The 17,653-nt window shown below is 43.9% G+C and overlaps 1 protein-coding gene across 3 annotated transcripts in view; it reads left to right on the forward strand.

The window, feature by feature from the left end:
* The window catches only part of LOC307161655 (NACHT, LRR and PYD domains-containing protein 12-like), a 222,789-nt gene that overhangs the window by 12,698 nt on the left and 192,438 nt on the right, over window positions 1-17,653 (forward strand). For all 3 annotated transcript variants that reach the window (XM_079876522.1, XM_079876521.1, XM_079876520.1), the window contains exons 3-9: window positions 7,590-7,694; window positions 9,173-9,277; window positions 11,230-11,334; window positions 11,511-11,595; window positions 11,858-12,053; window positions 12,148-13,978; window positions 15,001-15,171. In XM_079876522.1, the coding sequence (XP_079732648.1) occupies window positions 7,590-7,694; window positions 9,173-9,277; window positions 11,230-11,334; window positions 11,511-11,595; window positions 11,858-12,053; window positions 12,148-13,978; window positions 15,001-15,171 (2,598 nt within the window). The remainder of the gene's footprint in view (window positions 1-7,589; window positions 7,695-9,172; window positions 9,278-11,229; window positions 11,335-11,510; window positions 11,596-11,857; window positions 12,054-12,147; window positions 13,979-15,000; window positions 15,172-17,653) is intronic.

Consider the following 17,653-nt stretch of genomic DNA (forward strand, 5'->3'; position numbering starts at 1 on the left):
ATGAGCAATGTCAAAATCATTTAGAATAATCCCACGTAACAATTTAATATTTCAGATATCAGAGATCAATTCCACAATCAATTCAAATATCTAGAACATGATTATACAATGGTTACACCAAAGAATCTTACCCAGCTTGTACCTGAGATAGAGAGAGAGAAATAGAGAGAGAGAGAGAGAGAGAGAGAGAGAGAGAGAGCGAACCTAACCAGTCTGCGTCCACCAGAAAAGAGAGCGAGCGAGCCCCAAAACACCTTCCTTTGTTTCCTTGACCAGGTGACATGGGGGTGGGGAAACCGCCCTCAAATGGCTTAACCAGTTTTCCCTAAACTTCTATAAACCTTATTACCTTTTATCTTATCTATCTGGATATGAGATATCTGTACCACTCACTTTGAGACATTTCAAATGACACCAAAAACATACCAGTCAATCATAAACATTTACATTAAACCATGTTCTTTTGTGAGTTCTTTGTTGTTTCTGGGAGGAAGTCAGGCTGTATGGGGAGGTCGAATGCTAATTAGCCAGCAAGGCCCTTTTGTCTCAATCAATGTTTCATGAACCAATTGCCTGGATTTAATAAATATAGCAGAATCACGACATGGAGGCGAGTGAACTGGAGTTCGTCTCATAAATGAACCGAAACTCAGCATATAATGCACATTCACATTCACAGAGTATATAGACACATTTAGACGCATTCATAATCATTACTTTTACCGGTTCTTTGTGGCAAGCTTTATGTGTGCGGTGCGCTTGAGTGCGACTATATTACGTAAACGCTCATTATCCTGTAGGCTATATAAGTAATTAAATTAATATAAAGGGGCGATTTGTCCACGAATGACTTAAATGAACAACTAGCCTACTAGTCGACTAGAAAAAAAACGTCATATATATCACACACACAAATGCAAAGAAAAATGTAATTCATTTATTTGACAAATTCAATTCCTTAAGGCCTCTCCTCAGGAGGTTAGGCATGTGCAGAAACCTCGTCACCACCTCCTGAGTTTTCGGATCGCAAACCCTGGCCAATATTACAAACTCCTTTAAAAAATAATATATATATATTTAGAGAGCAATTTTCACTGACAGCAGCCACAAATTACTTACAAGAGAAGTGTAAATACAAAATACATATTTTATCCGTGTTTCTGCTTGTGCTTTCATCACACATCAGACCAAAGGGTTGGTCTTGGCACAGTTTGATCACTTCCCTGTCCAATTCCGGGGCAATGGCACCTATAAAAGTACACAGTAATGAAAACACAGTTTTTCTACTAACTGTGCTGTACTTGCTGCTTACTTAAGAAAAAAAAAGAAGAAAGAATTAATAATCTTTAACAATTCAATCTTAAAATACGGGACAAATCCGTATTATGAAGGGACAAGTCTCAACCCTAACTCTTAGAAAACAGTATTATTTATATACACTCACCTTTCACTATTTGAGTAGCCTTTGTTCTTCCGTTTGCGTACTGGTGAGCAATATCTGAATCCGGGAACATATTCTTCACGGATTTGTTGAAAACATCCGCAAATGTGAACGGGATGTTGCTTGTAGCTAACAGCATAGCCATCTTTGTCTCGGCATATATAACACCATCGGGTCTACCTTTGGAAAGATGGGCCAAAATACTGGGCTGTGACCGGTGCTGCATTGCCGCAGCCTTGTGCTTTTCTGACCCTATGTGTGTAATTAAATCCGTTCAGCCACCGTGTTCAATGGAGAAGTCTGATCTACAAAATTTGCAGGCAGCATATCCCTTCCCCTTCGAGCTGTCCTGGATGAACGTGAATTCTTTTTTCCATTCAGTTAGGAATTTGCAGGCATATTTTCTCTTTTTATTCGCCATGGTCTCTTCTTTCTTCCTTTTCCCCTTCTTCATCTGCTTCTTTTCCCGTTCTGATTGCCGCGCTTGACTTCGAGGTGTAACCTTTATTATTGTTCGGTCTGAAACGGCGCCCAGTGATGGATGGTGTAGCAATATTGTTGTCCGGGTGGAAATCGGGAGAAATTCGGGAGAAAGGTTGGTCCGGGAGATTTTCGGGAGGGGCTTTGAAATTCGGGAGTCTCCCGGAAAAATCGGGAGGGTTGGCATGTGTGGATAGGGAGATGACCTGCGCCCTAAAGGGGGTACCAATCGCTTTTGGGATGTAACCGTGTCTCGGTTTGAGGATGACTTTAGAGTCACTTGGTCCGAACTCGAGACATGCGGGGCTAACAGATAGCGCATGTAGATCCCCCACGCGTTTGACTGAAGACAGAGCTATCAGAAAAACGGTTTTAAACGAGAGGTATTTCACATCCACTGACTCCAGCGGTTCAAAGGGAAAAGTCTTCAGGGCCTCCAGGACCAAGGACAGATCCCAAACAGGAACCGAGGGTGGCCGTGGGGGATTCAGCTTGTGGTCTAGCTCCTCTGAGGAAGCGGATGATGAGCTCGTTCCTTCCTATTGCACGGCCGCGCGTCGTCTCCGCGAACGCTGCAATAGCCGCCACATACACTTTGAGCGTGGAGGGGGACCTGCCCTTGTCCAACATCTCTTATAGGAAGGAGAGCACCCGTGGGACCCCGCATGTACGTGGATCCAGGCTCTTATTAGTGCACCATTTTGAGAACACAGACCATTTAGACGTGTAGAGCTTTCTCGTGGAAGGAGCTCTAGACTGCGTGATCGTGTTTACGACCCCTTCTGGCAGGTCAACGAGTATCTGTTGATTATCCACGCATGCAGAGACCAGCGCTCTGGATGGGGATGCCAAATCGATCCACCGGCTTGAGAGAGGAGATCCTTTCTCAACGGGATCGGCCATAGGGCTAAGTGCGACAGCCTCACTAACTCTGGGTACCAGATTTGGTTCTCCCACCGCGGGGCTATGAGAAGCACTGGGTGATGTGTTTCCCTGATCCTCTTGATGACCTGTGGTAACAGGGAGATCGGAGGGAAAGCGTACAGCGGGCGGCTGGGCCAGGTTTGGGCCAGCGCGTCCTCGCTCTTTGAGAAGATCGTCGGGCAGTGAGCGTTGTCTTCTGACGCAAAGAGGTCGACTTCCGCCCTGCCGAATAGGCGCCAGAGTAACTGGACTGTCTGAGGGTGCAGAGACCATTCTCCGGGGGGAATGATGTCCCTGGACAGTCTGTCTGGGCCGACGTTCAGATGGCCCGGCACGTGCGCGGCTCTCAGCGAACGGAATGAGTGATGAGCCCACACGAGAAGGCGTTCTGTCAGATTGCAGAGGTTCCTGGATCTGACACCGCCCTGTCGGTTCACATAAGACACCACTGACATGTTGTCCGAGCGAACTAGTACATAGTGATCCCGTATGTGTGGGAGGAAGCGCTTGAGTGCATTCTCGACCGCTATCATCTCCAAACAATTTATGTGGAGGCACTTGGTCCGAACTCGAGACATGCGGGGCTAACAGATAGCGCATGTAGATCCCCCACGCGTTTGACTGAAGACAGAGCTATCAGAAAAACGGTTTTAAACGAGAGGTATTTCACATCCACTGACTCCAGCGGTTCAAAGGGAAAAGTCTTCAGGGCCTCCAGGACCAAGGACAGATCCCAAGTTGACCAACCTAAGTTGGATGCGTCCGTCGAGATAACTTTGCGGTGCGAGACGGCTCCCATTGTCACTCCCCGCTGGTACCAGTCGGCCGCTAACCAGGGCTTCAGTGCTGAAACGCAGCTCTGAGTCACTCTGATTCGAATGCCGCCGGAAGCCCAGGCTCGGTGAGGCACTCGGGCATTCAACCAACATTGCAGCAGGCGCATACGCAGTAGACCCAGCTGAAGCACTGCTGCAGCTGAAGCCATACAACCCAGCATCCTCTGAAATGTTTTGAGAGGTGTGGCGCTGCCCGGCTGGAAAGACGCGGCCAGGCGTCGGATACAGCGCACGCTGTGTCGACAGCCGGGCCGTCATTGCCACAGAATCCAGTTCCAAACCCAGAAAAGAGGTTGACTAACTGGGCAGCAATGAGCTCTTGGTCCAGTTGACCGTGAGACCCAGGCTCTCCAGGTGGCTGAGAAGCACTGTTCTGTGAGCGATAAGTTCTTCCTCTGACTGTGCTAAAATCAGCCAATCGTCCAAATAGTTCAGAATTCGCATTCCCTGACCCCTCAGGGGAGCGTGAGCCGTGTCCATGCACTTCGTAAATGTACGGGGTGCTAGAGACAGGCCGAACGGCAGGACGGTGTACTGATATACCTGACCGTCGAAGGCGAATCTCAAGAATGGCCTGTGACGGGTTATTATCTGGATCTGAAAGTAAGCGTCTTTCAGATCGAGGGAGATAAACCAGTCTCTCGGGTGAATCTGCGCAAGGATCTGCCTGGTTGTGAGCATTTTGAACGGTCTTCTCATAAAAGCTTTGTTCAAATGTCTCAGATCCAAAATCGGTCTGAAAGCTCCGTCCTTCTTGGGAACAAGGAAATAACGGCTGTAAAAGCCTGACTCGCTCAGAGAAGGAGGTACCGGTTCTATAGCGCCTTTGCACAGAAGTGTCGCTATCTCTCCCCGAAGTAGATGTGCTACTTCCCCATTCACTCTCGTCTCGGTTCGCGCTTGAAAGCGCGGAGGGTGGCGAGCGAACTGCAGAGAATAACCCTTTTTTACTGTGCTTAGCACCCATTCTGACGCGCCTGGAATAGCTTCCCACGCTTTCGCATGTGCGGCTAGGGGCATAATGGCCGCCGAGCTCTGATTGCCGCGTTCCGCGGGCTCGGCGGCTCGCATGCAGCGATGGCTGGCCGCTTTACACACAGTGTCCCAGTGGCTTTGGATGGGGAACATACAGTGTGAGGCACGATGCGCGAGAGCAGCGTCGGGGGCGAAATGTTTGTTAGTATGTGTGAGTGCTCGCAGGCGGGCACAGGACTTACATTTGAAATGACCGGTAGTGAGAGGCTGTGTAACAGAGCGGCATTGAGTAGGTGTGGGCACAGGGGGGTGGACACGTGACCTACTTCTAACACTTGAGCGGCTTTTGCCCGCTTTATGAGAGTGGGCTCTGTGAGAGACACGGGATTTATAGTGCTTGTGTGTAGGGGTGAAAACAGATAAGTTGGCATATTTACTACACTTGAAACACATGCGGCGTGAGCCGTACAACCAGACATTATACTCTTTTTGAGATTTCTCTGGGTCGCCGTAAAAACGGCGGTTGTGTGCAGGCGAGAGGGTAGATTTACCGTCTCGTTGGCTGCGAGGTAAACATCTGCAGTAGCCGTGGCGACGGGGACTGACAGAGCGTGAAGCTTTGATGGTGGTCCGGCCGCAGCGGGACTTGACCGTCTTTTCCTCCCTCGGGCTAGGAGGATTTCGCGGGCTCGGGTTTCAACGCGATCCTCAGCCGGGGTCCCCGCGGGGGAGGCGGCCTGTTTCGGCTGTTCGAGCGCGATCTAGGGCGGCCGCCCTGTCGTCGCTGCGAAGACGGAGGTCGAGCTGGGCGCTGGGTGGAGCTTTGCGCAGGCTGGTTACGAGGACGGCGTGCGGCTGAGCTCGAGCGTCGAGGCAGAAAGAGGTTCATTGCCTGCGTGGTCATCTGTACCTCCGAAAAACGGTCCACGATCCCGTTCACCGCTGGGCCGAACAGGCCGGTGGGGGAGAGAGGGGCGTTAAGAAACACTGCGCGCTCGGACTCCCTCATGTCGGCGAGCGTCAGCCAGAGATGCCTCTCTGTCACTGTCAAAGAGGCCATGCACCTTCCTAAAGCCTGGGCAGCGGATTTCATGGCGCGAAGAGAGAGATCCGTCGCGCTTCGTAAATCCGTGAGGGAAGCAGACTCCGAGCCTTTCTCATCCAACTCACGGAGAAGATTGGCCTGGAGAATCTGCAACACAGCCATCGAATGCAGGGCTGAAGCAGCCTGTCCGGCGGCGGAGAAAGCGCGGCCGACGAGAGCTGATGTGGTCCTGCAAGCCTTTGACGGGAGGGCAGCCTTTGAGCGCCATCCAGAAGGCGGGCAAAGGTGCGCTGCAACCGCCTCTTCCACGGGGGGAATGGCATTGTATCCCTTCCCAGCGGCGCCGTCAACTTGAGAGAGCGTCGAAGAGGCATGGGAAGAGACTCTCGCGGAGAATGGTGCTTTCCACGATTTAGCAAGCTCGCTGTGTAACTCAGGCAGGAAAGGTGCAGTCCTGGATACTGGTGTTCGGCGGCGGCGATGAAGAAAGCAGCCGTCGAGTCTGTTCGGCTCCGGCTCCTTTGGTGAAGACCACTCGATGCCCAGCTGGTCAACGGCCTTGGTGAGGAGGCGCAAAAGCGCTGCGTCCTCACCTGCTCGAGTGTGGCCGGAATCCTGGATTGACGAGGAGGCCGTAGACCACACCTCGCTGTCAGAGGCCAGGATAGAACAGCTGTCAGCGGCGTCCTCGTTTAGCTCCTCCGCCTCATCCCCTGACGTGGCGGCGGTGCAGGCGAACACCGGCGGTTGTGCGGCCGGGAGAGGGGGTGGAGAGGGCGAGGGAGAAGCTCGAGGGAATGGGTCCGGCGAGCTCCTCCGTGCCACATCAGTCTCCGGTGGTCTCTGGGAGCGGCGCTTCTTCCTGCGTGGCCCAGCAGAGACAGGCGGAGCGGCAGCTTGGTCGAAAGCCTCAAGTCGAGCCCGTAGGGTCGACATTGAGAGCTCTTCGCACTCGGGGCAGCCAGCGTTGCCAGCGTTGGCGGCGTGCTCGCGGCCCAGGCAGAGAGCGCAGATGAGGTGGCGGTCTGCAACGCCGAGCGGTGCTTGGCACGAGCCGCAGGAAAAACGAGGCATTTTGAAAAAGCCTTGTGCTCTTTTAGAATAAACAGAGAGAAAGTGTGTGTCGCAGGGCGAACACACACAGCAATGAAAGGATATGTCGCTGGATGGCGTAGCAGGCACGGATGGCTGAAGGTGGCGAAGGCGGCCGGCTTCCTCAGACGCTTTCCTAGGCTTGCTGGTCGCTGATTTCAACGGCGGCGGCTCTCAAGATGCAGCGATGCGAAGAGCTTCGCTGAAGACAAGAAAATCAGATTTCCAGCCTGTGAGCCCTTCCTTTATACACGCTAGCCACACCCTTTCTGACGGTTAGAGGACACGGGTCTCACTGGTAGGCTGCAGCAGTTGCCACAGGACAGCCAATGAGCACGCTTATGCAGCCTGCTATGGTCTGCTGGCTGCTGCACTGCGTTGACAATAAATACAAATTAAGGATAATTTTTGGCTTCAGATCTCGAGAAAAGACAACTTTACCCGTAGCGTAAGCTAGCTTACGCAATACGAGAGAACCTCTCGTAAGAGAACTGTGTCGCACTGACATTTCTGCTCTCTATTTCTCAATAAACAAAAATTTGACATGTTCTCTTAAATTATGGTCAAGTATATTTAAAATCCTCAACATATTAAATCTCACCCATGTATATTAAAGAAATTGTAAAACTAATGTGAGCCAGTAAAATAAAATGATGGTTAACTATAAAACTGTTGATTATGTGAGTGTGTGTATTTCTGTGGATGATTAGATAAAGACACAGATGTGTTTCACACACAGTTGATCCTCATTTACTGAAGTGTTTTCTCTCTCTCTCTCTGTTCTTTGTGTCATCAGTGTAAGACCAGGCTCACATGTGTCCAGCTCTGTGTCTCTGACGAGTGATCAGTTTAAAGAAGATCCACCAGACTTCAGTGAGAAAACACCATCATCTAATATAAGGTATTTTGTGTGTTTACATTACATTATATGGTAAATGGACTGCATTTATATAGCGCTTTCACAGACCACCAAAGCGCTGTACATATAGCCTCACATTCACCCATTCACTCTCTCATTCATACACCGACGGCGGTGTCAGTCATGCAAGGCGCCATCCAGCTCGTCGGGAGCAGCTGGGGTTAGGTGTCTTGCTCATGGACACCTCGGCACTTGGTCAGGTGGAACCGGGGATTGAACCACCAACCTTTCGGTTTGTAGACAACCTACATGAACCACTGAGCAACTGCCGCCCCTTATATTATAGGGTTGTATTATTTGTCCACATTGGTGTATGCGATTGAACTTGATGGTGAAAGGGGATTTATGAAACTCATTCCAGTAACACAATTACACAGGCAGCCACAAGGAGGCATAAATTCACTATGGAAAAAAGATCATGCAACTAAACATGTCAATCCATCCAACCATGGTCATAAATGTACAAATGCACAGCTATACTGCATTTGATTACTATTTGCAACATTAAAGGGGGGGTGAAATGCTATTTCATGCATACTGAGTTTTTTACACTGTTAAAGAGTTGGATTCCCATGCTAAACATGGACAAAGTTTCAAAAATTAAATTGTACGTTTGAAGGAGTTTTTCTGTGCCAAAAATACTCCTTCCGGTTTGTCACAAGTTTCGGAAAGTTTTTTTCGAGTATGGGCCTGTGTGACATCACCTGGGGCGGAATTTCCTTAAATGGGTCCTAAGGGCACTTCTCCCGGAAGGGCGCGCGCGCACCCGTAGACCAGAGCGAGAGAGCGAAAGCAGTACACCCAATCAAAGTGCTGTGCTCGGCTAAGGCTTTAGGGAAGTCAATGTCACCAAAGAAGTGGGTTTTTGGTTGCCAGGGCAAGACAACCCTGCACAGATTCCCAAAGAACCCAGCGTTAAGGGACCAGTGGATGGAGTTTGTTTTTCCAGAGCATCAACGGAGTTGTGCAAGTGTTCTTGTTTGTTCCCTGCATTTCGACGATGATTGTTTTATAAACAAAGCCCAGTTCGACGCCGGATTTGCAGATCGTCTAATGCTTAAGAATGGAGCAGTCCCAACGATAAAGGTTCACGGTCGTGCGTTGGAACCGCAGGCGGTGAGTAAAACTGCTTCAAATGTCTGTGCTATCGGCGCGTAAGCACAGCAAGTAAACAGTGAACAGCGCTCGTGATTCTTTAGCTCCGCCCATACGGCACGCCTCCAGCCGCTCGTTTTTTTTCCGGAATGACTCGGTACAGCCTATCTTTCTTTTATAAATATAATAAAACTAAAGACTTTTTGGAGATATGAAGGATGCAATACTACTCTATAGGTACTCAAGATTAACATGAGATTGACTGAAACTGAGTGTTTCACCCCCCCTTTAAACCTTTTCAAATAAGACTAAGTATCTCCTGTAGTAAAGTGTTTTCTCTCTCTCTCTGTTCTTTGTGTCATCAGTGTAAGATCAGGCTCACATGTGTCCAGCTCTGTGTCTCTGAAAAGTGATCGGTCTAAAGGTGAAGGACCAGACTTCAGTCAGAAAACACCATCATCTAATAAAAGGTATTTTGTGTGTTTACATTACATTATATTGTTGTATTATTTGTCCACATTGGTGTATGTGAATTATCTTGACTGAATAAAACAATAAGTCACAATAAAACTAAATTTCTGGGATCCCTATGAAACGCATTCCAGTAACACAATTACACAGGCAGCCACAAGGAGACACAAATACACTATGGAAAATAGATAGGTCATGCACCTAAACATGTATATATCCATCCATTCAACCTTAGTCATAAATGGACAAACACACAGCTATACTGCATTTAATTACTATTTGCAACATTAATTATTTTCAAATGAGACTGTAGTATCTCCTGTAGTAGTGTTGTCACGGTACCAAAATTTCAGTATTCGGTACCAATACCAGTGAAAATCCACGGTTCTCGGTACCAATTTCAGTACCAAAGGGCTAGAAATGAAATTCTTTGCTGATACTTCCTCGTCATCATGGAGAGCGCAGTTCGCACCGATTCAAAAATAGTCGATCTCCGAATGCGAATGAACGTACTCTGAATTTTAGTATTGTTTTTATATGAGGATCCTTTTTCAAATACAAGGTCAACATTGATTTTCACTAACGACAAAACAAATTATCCGTGAATTTATATGGAACTAATCTTTAAAAGCTTTCCATCTTTACTCTCCTCATGTAACGTTGCATTCGGAGATCGACAAGTTTCTCCTTTCCACAAGCACTTGCTCTCCCGTGGCGTCTGTCGTTGCTATGCAACCATGAACATAGGCGCGCCGCGTCGCTTCTATTATGAGCGCGCTTGCCGCGCGCCTACATTTGGAATAACGAATCTGCATGCGCAAAAACGCGCTATGTGAACGGCCATTTATGGCAACGTGACATTAACCTAATCCAAATTATTTCCATATGTGTCTCTTTCCTCCTTTCTTATCAACAAGTGGATTTACAGCCACCACATCAGCAGCACCGCCGATCGCCATGTCTCAGTGCTTTAATAAAGAGGACGCGCAACTGCACGCGCTCAGTGCATGCGTGCATGCATGCGCATCAAGGAACCGGGTTTGAACGGGTCCTCGGTACCACCGGTACTTAAAGGAGAACTCCGGTCAATTTTAACATTGAGCTAATTTTTTTGTACATTTGGAGTGCTGTCAATACAGAGAACAACGACAAAAATCGGTGTTGCCTACACCGTGTTATCCTCTTTTTAAAATTTGCACCCTGTTGACTTCAATGGGTCAAGTTTTAAACCTGCTTTTAGCCTCTTAACATCCTTGATGTGTCATTACAAGTGCCCAGCCAATGTGAGTGATTCCTTCAGAGTGAACACGGTGAATCTGACTGCAGTAGATGTGAAAGATATGAATAAAAGTGATGTTAATTCAGCCAGCGCACATACCTGTATTTACATCCTGTTTTTGGTCGAAGTCCTTAGTAATCGATTGTCGAGTTCACGCGCGTGATCATAGGTACTAAACCTATGCGCGTGAACTCGACAATCGATTACTATGGACTTCGACCGAAAACAGGATGTAAATACAGGTATGTGCGCTGGCTGAATAAACGTCATTTTTATTCATATCTTTCACATCTACTGCAGTCAGATGCACCCGCGTTCACTCCGAAGAAATCACTCACATGACCTGTGCACTTGTAATGACACATCAAGGATGTTAAGAGGCTAAAAGCAGGTTTAAAACTTGCCCCATTGAAGTCAACAGGGTGCAAATTTTAAAAAGAGGATAACACGGTGTAGGCAACACCGATTTTTGTCGTTGTTCTCTGTATTGACAGCACTCCAAATGTGCAAAAAAATGAGCTCAATGTTAAAATTGACCGGAGTTCTCCTTTAAGAAAACTTGGTACCGTGACGTGTACATTTTTTTAGTACCGACTTGGTACCGAAGTACCGGGTCTTTTGACAACACTATCCTGTAGTAAAGTGTTTTCTCTCTGTTCTTTGTGACATCAGTGTAAGATCAGGCTCACATGTGTCCAGCTCTGTGTCTCTGAAGAGTGATCGGTCTAAAGGTGAAGGACCAGACTTCAGTCAGAAAACACCATCATCTAATAAAAGGTATTTTGTGTTACTAATTTTTTTGTCACTTGTTGACTGTGTTTAAAAGTTGTATCAGTGAATACCAAACATGAAACATGTTTAGATCAAATATTTATCAGAGTATTCACAGCTAATGCTTATTTCTCTTTCTGTAAAATATCAGTTAGTATTTTATTTTACTAATTTGATTACAGGCTTCAATATGAGACATTAGACTCAGACATTCAGACTCACAGGAACCACGAGAATTTCAAAGACAATCTTCTAGGGATCTTCCAGGTAGGAAAACACATTTTTATAAATGTTTAGTATTTACAACAAACAAATATGTTATTGAACAAAGAAATTTAATTAAATTTTTCCTGATCAGTTATTTTTCCTTTTAAACACATTTTAGCACAACTTGGTTATAGCATGTTAGTCTTTTAACTGGATTTTTGTATGTACATATATTATAATTATTGAATAAATAGTGTTGAAAAAGATGTACAATTTTGCTTAAATTCTGTTAATCTGTCTTTTCTCTTACTTTTGTTTGTAGGATCTTGAGAGCAAAATAATCACATTTCTGAAGAATGAGCTGGAGAAGTTAAAGAAAATATTACAAAAAGAGAACACACAACACTTTGTGAAGGACTTTAATGAGAACAGATCCAGTATCAAATCAGCAGCTCTTGATCTCACACTACATTACCTGAGAGAGATGAAGCAAGATGAAGCTGCTGATACTCTAGAAGGTAAGAGACTCATGATCATCAGTCAGATTGTCTCTCATAAATGTAGGAGAGAAAATGAAGACTAAAACTATCTATTTTCTGTTCCTGTGTTTAGATGAGCTGTTCTTCATTCATCAGCTGAAATGTGGCCTAAAGAACAAGTATCAATGTGTGTTTGAAGGAATTGCGAAGCAAGGTGACTCCACACTTCTGAATAACATCTACACAGATCTCTATATCACTCAGGGTGGCAGTGAACAGGTCAATACTGAACATGAGGTGAGACAGATTGAAGTTGCTTCCAGACGTCATGAAGCACAAGAGATACAGGTTGAATGCACAAATTTGTTTAAAGCACCTGAACAAGACAAGAAGATCCGAACTGTACTGACAAAAGGAGTCGCTGGCATCGGGAAATCAGTCTCTGTGCAAAAGTTTGTTCTGGACTGGGCTGAAGGAAAAGAAAATCAAGATATCAGCTTCATATTTCCTCTTCCATTCAGAGAGATGAACTTAAAGGAGAAAGAAAAACCAAGTTTGATGGACCTTATAACTAAATTTTTCCCAGAGACAAAAGGACTGAACCTTACAAGAAGGAATCAGTTCAAAGTGCTGTTCATCCTTGATGGACTGGACGAATGTCGCCTTCCTCTGAAGTTTGATTTTAATGAGACGTGGCGTGATGTATTGTCACCAGCCTCTCTGGATGTTCTCCTAACAAACCTCATTAAGGGAAATCTGCTTCCTTCTGCTCTCATCTGGATCACCACCAGACCAGCAGCTGCCAGTAAGATTCCTCCTGACTGTATCGACCGGCTGACAGAGATACGAGGATTCAGTGACGCACAAAAGCAAGAGTACTTCAAAAAAAGATTCACTGATCAAAATCAGGCCAACACAATCATAGATCACATTAAACAATCAAAGAGTCTCTTTATCATGTGCCACATCCCAGTCTTCTGCTGGATTTCAGCCACGGTTCTCCAGAACATTCTGGAGGAGAAAAGAAATAATGATGTGAAAAACACTCGGGCTGATGAGATCTCTAAAACACTGCAGGAATCAAATACTGAAGACACTCCCAAGACTCTGACACAAATGTACACACACTTTCTCCGCTTTCAGATCCAGCAGAGCCGCCGAAAGTATGATGGAGAATACACACCAGATGTTTCCTGGGATAAAGAAGCCATCCTTTCACTGGGGAAACTGGCATTTCATCAGCTGGAAAGAAACAACCTGATCTTCTATGACACAGACCTGGAAGCCTGTGGTATTGACGTCAATAAGGCATCAGTGTACTCAGGCATGTGTACCCAGATCTTTAAGGAGGAAACAGGGATTGTTCTTGGTACCATGTACTGCTTTGTTCACTTGAGCATTCAAGAGTTTATTGCAGCCCTTTATGCACATCTGTTTCTAGACATCAACAAGACAAGTGTGTTTGAGCATGAGTCTACAGAACAGGAAAACAGAAATGAAACTATGATTGATTTACTCAAGACTGCAGTGGACAAGGCGCTCAAGAGTGACAATGGACACCTGGACCTTTTCCTTCGCTTCCTCCTCGGTCTGTCACTCCAGTCCAATCGACGACTCTTACAAGGTCTGTTGACACAGCAAGATGGCAATGACCAGAGCAACAAAGAAATAGTTCAGTACATCAAGCAGAAATTAGAAGATGATCTTCCTCCAGAGAGATCCATCAATCTGTTCTACTGTCTGAATGAACTGAACGACCAAACTCTGGTGAAAGAGATTCAGACCCACTTTAGCAAAGGAAGTCTCTCATCTGGTGACCTTTCACCTGCCCAGTGGTCTGCTTTAGCCTTTGTGTTGTTGACATCAGAGGAAGAGCTGGAGGAGTTTGAGCTTCAGAAATTCAAGAAATCAGACGAGTGTCTCATTAGATTATCGGCAGTCATCAAAACCTCCAGAAGAGCTCTGTAAGTTTTTTAATATATTTTGTCATGTTTAGCTCTCATCTGAAAAATGCATTTATCTACATTACTCTATAGTGATTCCCCATCATAAAAATGAACCTATACATATAAAGCCTGACATATGAAATTGTTTGTGTGTGTGTGTGTGTGTGTGTGTGTGTGTGTGTGTGTGTGTGTGTGGAGACAGTATATCAAACCTTATGACAAAATATAAAATACCATGTACAAATGTTTGCATGTTTGTTTTATATCATATGATACACCAGACTTGTATGACTTACATAGAATTATATATATTAGCTCATACTCTTACTTGAGGAAGAAAAGAAAATACATATTTTATTCATACAGTATACCCAAACTGGGGGGAAAGAATGTAATTTAGTACAGATCCAGCAGAGGCTGTTATTTATATTGCCAAAAAGTAAGATGAAATTCTGAAAGGTTATAGTATAAAACATTTTTATAAAACAGCTGTAATTAATGTAATAATAATGTAATGCAATATGTAGATAGAGAGATTTACAAATAAACATTTATCAAAAGCCTGTTGTATCATATTTTTAATAATTTACTAAAAAAGTTAACATTTTTTTTTATCGTTCAAAATCTTTTTTTCTAATTTAGTAATTATGTAAGATAACTATACATTTAATTTTTTACTATGTTTAAATTAATGATATATCACCCATTGGCCACCCTGCTCTCTAAGATATTGGCATCAGTCATCGGTTGACCCTAAATTCCATCAGATGACATAAGTAGAGAAAAAATCCTATAACTATAAAAGCTTTACACAAATATTTTTTTCAAACATGCTTCATTTTATCTAGGAAAATTGTCACTGAATAAAAAACACTAATGTACAGGAAATAGTCATTTTTGAAGATGAATGTTAGTTTAACTCAGCCTCTTTGCTGTATATGCTGTTTATGTAAAAAATAAATGGAAAATGTATGTAATATTTGTATATAGAAAATGTATTATATGTGTTCCATCTAATTCGGTGTTGTGATTTATTGTAGGTTAAATGATTGTAACTTAACAGACGAAAGCTGTTCAGCTCTGGCTACAGTTCTTGGATTAGATACCAGTCTGAAAGAGCTGAACATGAACAGTAATAATCTGCAGGATGCAGGAGTGAAGCTGCTCTGCACTGGACTGAAGAATATAAAGTGTAAATTGGAGATACTGAGGTAAGTTGAGCCACAGGAGTCACATGACTAGAGTGAGGTGAGATGACTGACAGGATGATGCTGGAGGCAAAAGCGCAAGAGAACTTTTGTGAAAAATTCAAAGATCTTTTATTTATTTGTTACAACGTGGGTATACCATATCAATTCTGTCATTGTGCTTTTTTATTTTTGTTGTGTTTTTTCATCAAGTAATATTGAAGTGACATTACGCATTCATTTTGTTCCAAGAAAAGGAAAGATTTAACATTGAATATCAGAATAAGAGCTACAGATCCTGAGGGTCATTGGCAAATATCTTTTCTTGTAAAATAAATGTTCCACACGGCTCTGGGGGGTTAATAAAGGCCGGAAGCTAGTTATTTTAGTCGATAAAGTTTTAGGGCGTTTTCACACCTGAAAGTCCGTACTTTCAGGTGTGAAATTAATGTCAGCATAATTTAAGTTAACACTTAAATTATGCTGTTTTTGTTTATAGTAATTCACTTAGTAATGTAATCCTTAGTAATGTAATCATTATTTACATACCTAGTGTTGAGTCAGAATTCAGATGAGCTGGTAAATCTGCCACAGAATGGAGGGCGAGATCTGGTAGAAATCACTTCTCTTAATATTTTATGTGACAGGATTAATGTATTTTAGTGCTTTTGAGGGAGCTGTGTATCTTTGATTCTGCTTTCAGCTTTGCAGCTAGTCCCGACTAAACACTTCCTCTAGTTTATGAGTGTTTTACACCACTGTGAAGGTATTTGGTCCATTTGTCCCACTCCTCCTTACAAAGCTGCTTCAGCTCAGTGACATTTGTAGACTTTCCAACATGAGCTGTGTTTCACGTACTTCCACAGCATTTCAATGGACTTGAAGTCTGGACTTTAATTAGGCCATTCCCAAACTTAAATTTTCAAATTTTCCGACCATTTTCAGGTTACTTGTTGTGGATCATTCAGATTAAAGACTTTCAGACCTGTACAGTTGTAAGACTGGATAAACTGGATAAACTGGAAGAGAGGGCAACTCTCTGAAAAAACAAAGGAAATTAACATTTGAACTCTCTTGCTATATTACCATCCCCATTCGAGACATGATCACACTTGAGTTGATCACCTCCCAATTTACATATCATTCCCTTCACCCATCCCTACCTGAATTCACCCAAAAATCTATATGGTTTAATATGAACTATTATCATACAGTATTATACATGTTTGTATACATAGAGTTTAGAGATATCTTGTTAACTGCTGTGGCTGTGCCCCCATGTAAATCAACTTCTGTCCCCAGTAAGTCTGGGACGGTGATTAGTGCAAATTCCCACTGTGAACTCATGTTTACATTTGAAAAGAGGTTTCTGCCTTGGTTTGAGTATTTAGGGAGATGCTGAAGAAGGCTCGTGGCGATTTGTAACTCAAATTAGTCCGTGATGCAGAGTGTATGCAGGCACTCCACATCATGTATTTTATAATGTCAGGTTCGCATCTTCTCTCTTTATTCCAGAGAATTTGATGTTTTGTATTTATTACTTTTGAATTGATTATGTAATTGGCATGATACATTTACCTGACATAATAAATTGTTATTTGATTTTATTCCGACTGACTCTGAAATTGTTTTCCCAAGAAGAATAAACAGATTCGTAAGTTACCGCAAGTTTTGCGTCAGATTAGTGACGACTAATATTTTAGCGCTAATTCAAGTGTACATGTTTTGCAAAGACAATAAGTGAATTTCCATTTAGGGCAGCAAAAGTGCTGCTTGACCAACCTAAATCTGGATGTGTCTTACCTCTGTTTTTTTTTTATGTTACTTTAGATAAGTGTACGTGGGAAACCAAGGCATGGCCAATCCAAAGCTATTATAAGACAAGAAAAATTGGTAGTGTATGCAATCATGGGGGCGATACCAAAGTATCTTTGATTGTGTAAGCGTGAATGCGACCGATCTCAGGTATATAGCAATTACCTCTGTTTAGTGACTGAAACTGGCGAGATTGTGATCGTGAGACCCACGTTAAACAAGGCGTGAGAACCTCTGAGCGACATAGCTTCCTAATATGAATGGGTAAAATATAAGTAAAGAGTTAAATAGAACAATCAAATGTATTGCTAAACTATTATATAATTGACCAATAACCAATTGGCAATCTAACTTAAATTCGAGGTTGTGATAAAATGGAGTCAGATATAAAATGGAGTCAGATAAAAGCTTAAATGGAATTAAATTATTTTGCCACGCGGAAAGACAGTAACACGCAGAGACCTTCACCCGTTCTGGCGGAAACCCCCATTTGGACCGATAAACGGGCTTACACAGTTTTAAATAATTGTAATCTCGAAAGTGATGTTGATGTCTAACATATTAAAGATTTCTGTGCCTTTTGTTTGCCTCCATATTCAGTTGTTAGTTTTTGCAACTAACTTTTAATGCATTTGTACAAAGAACAAAATAAAATTCAAGTTTAAGGATTTATATTGTTCGGGGTTTAACT

Source organism: Squalius cephalus, assembly GCF_949319135.1.
Source record: "Squalius cephalus genome assembly, chromosome: 7".
In the NCBI taxonomy this organism is placed as follows: Eukaryota; Metazoa; Chordata; class Actinopteri; order Cypriniformes; family Leuciscidae; genus Squalius; species Squalius cephalus.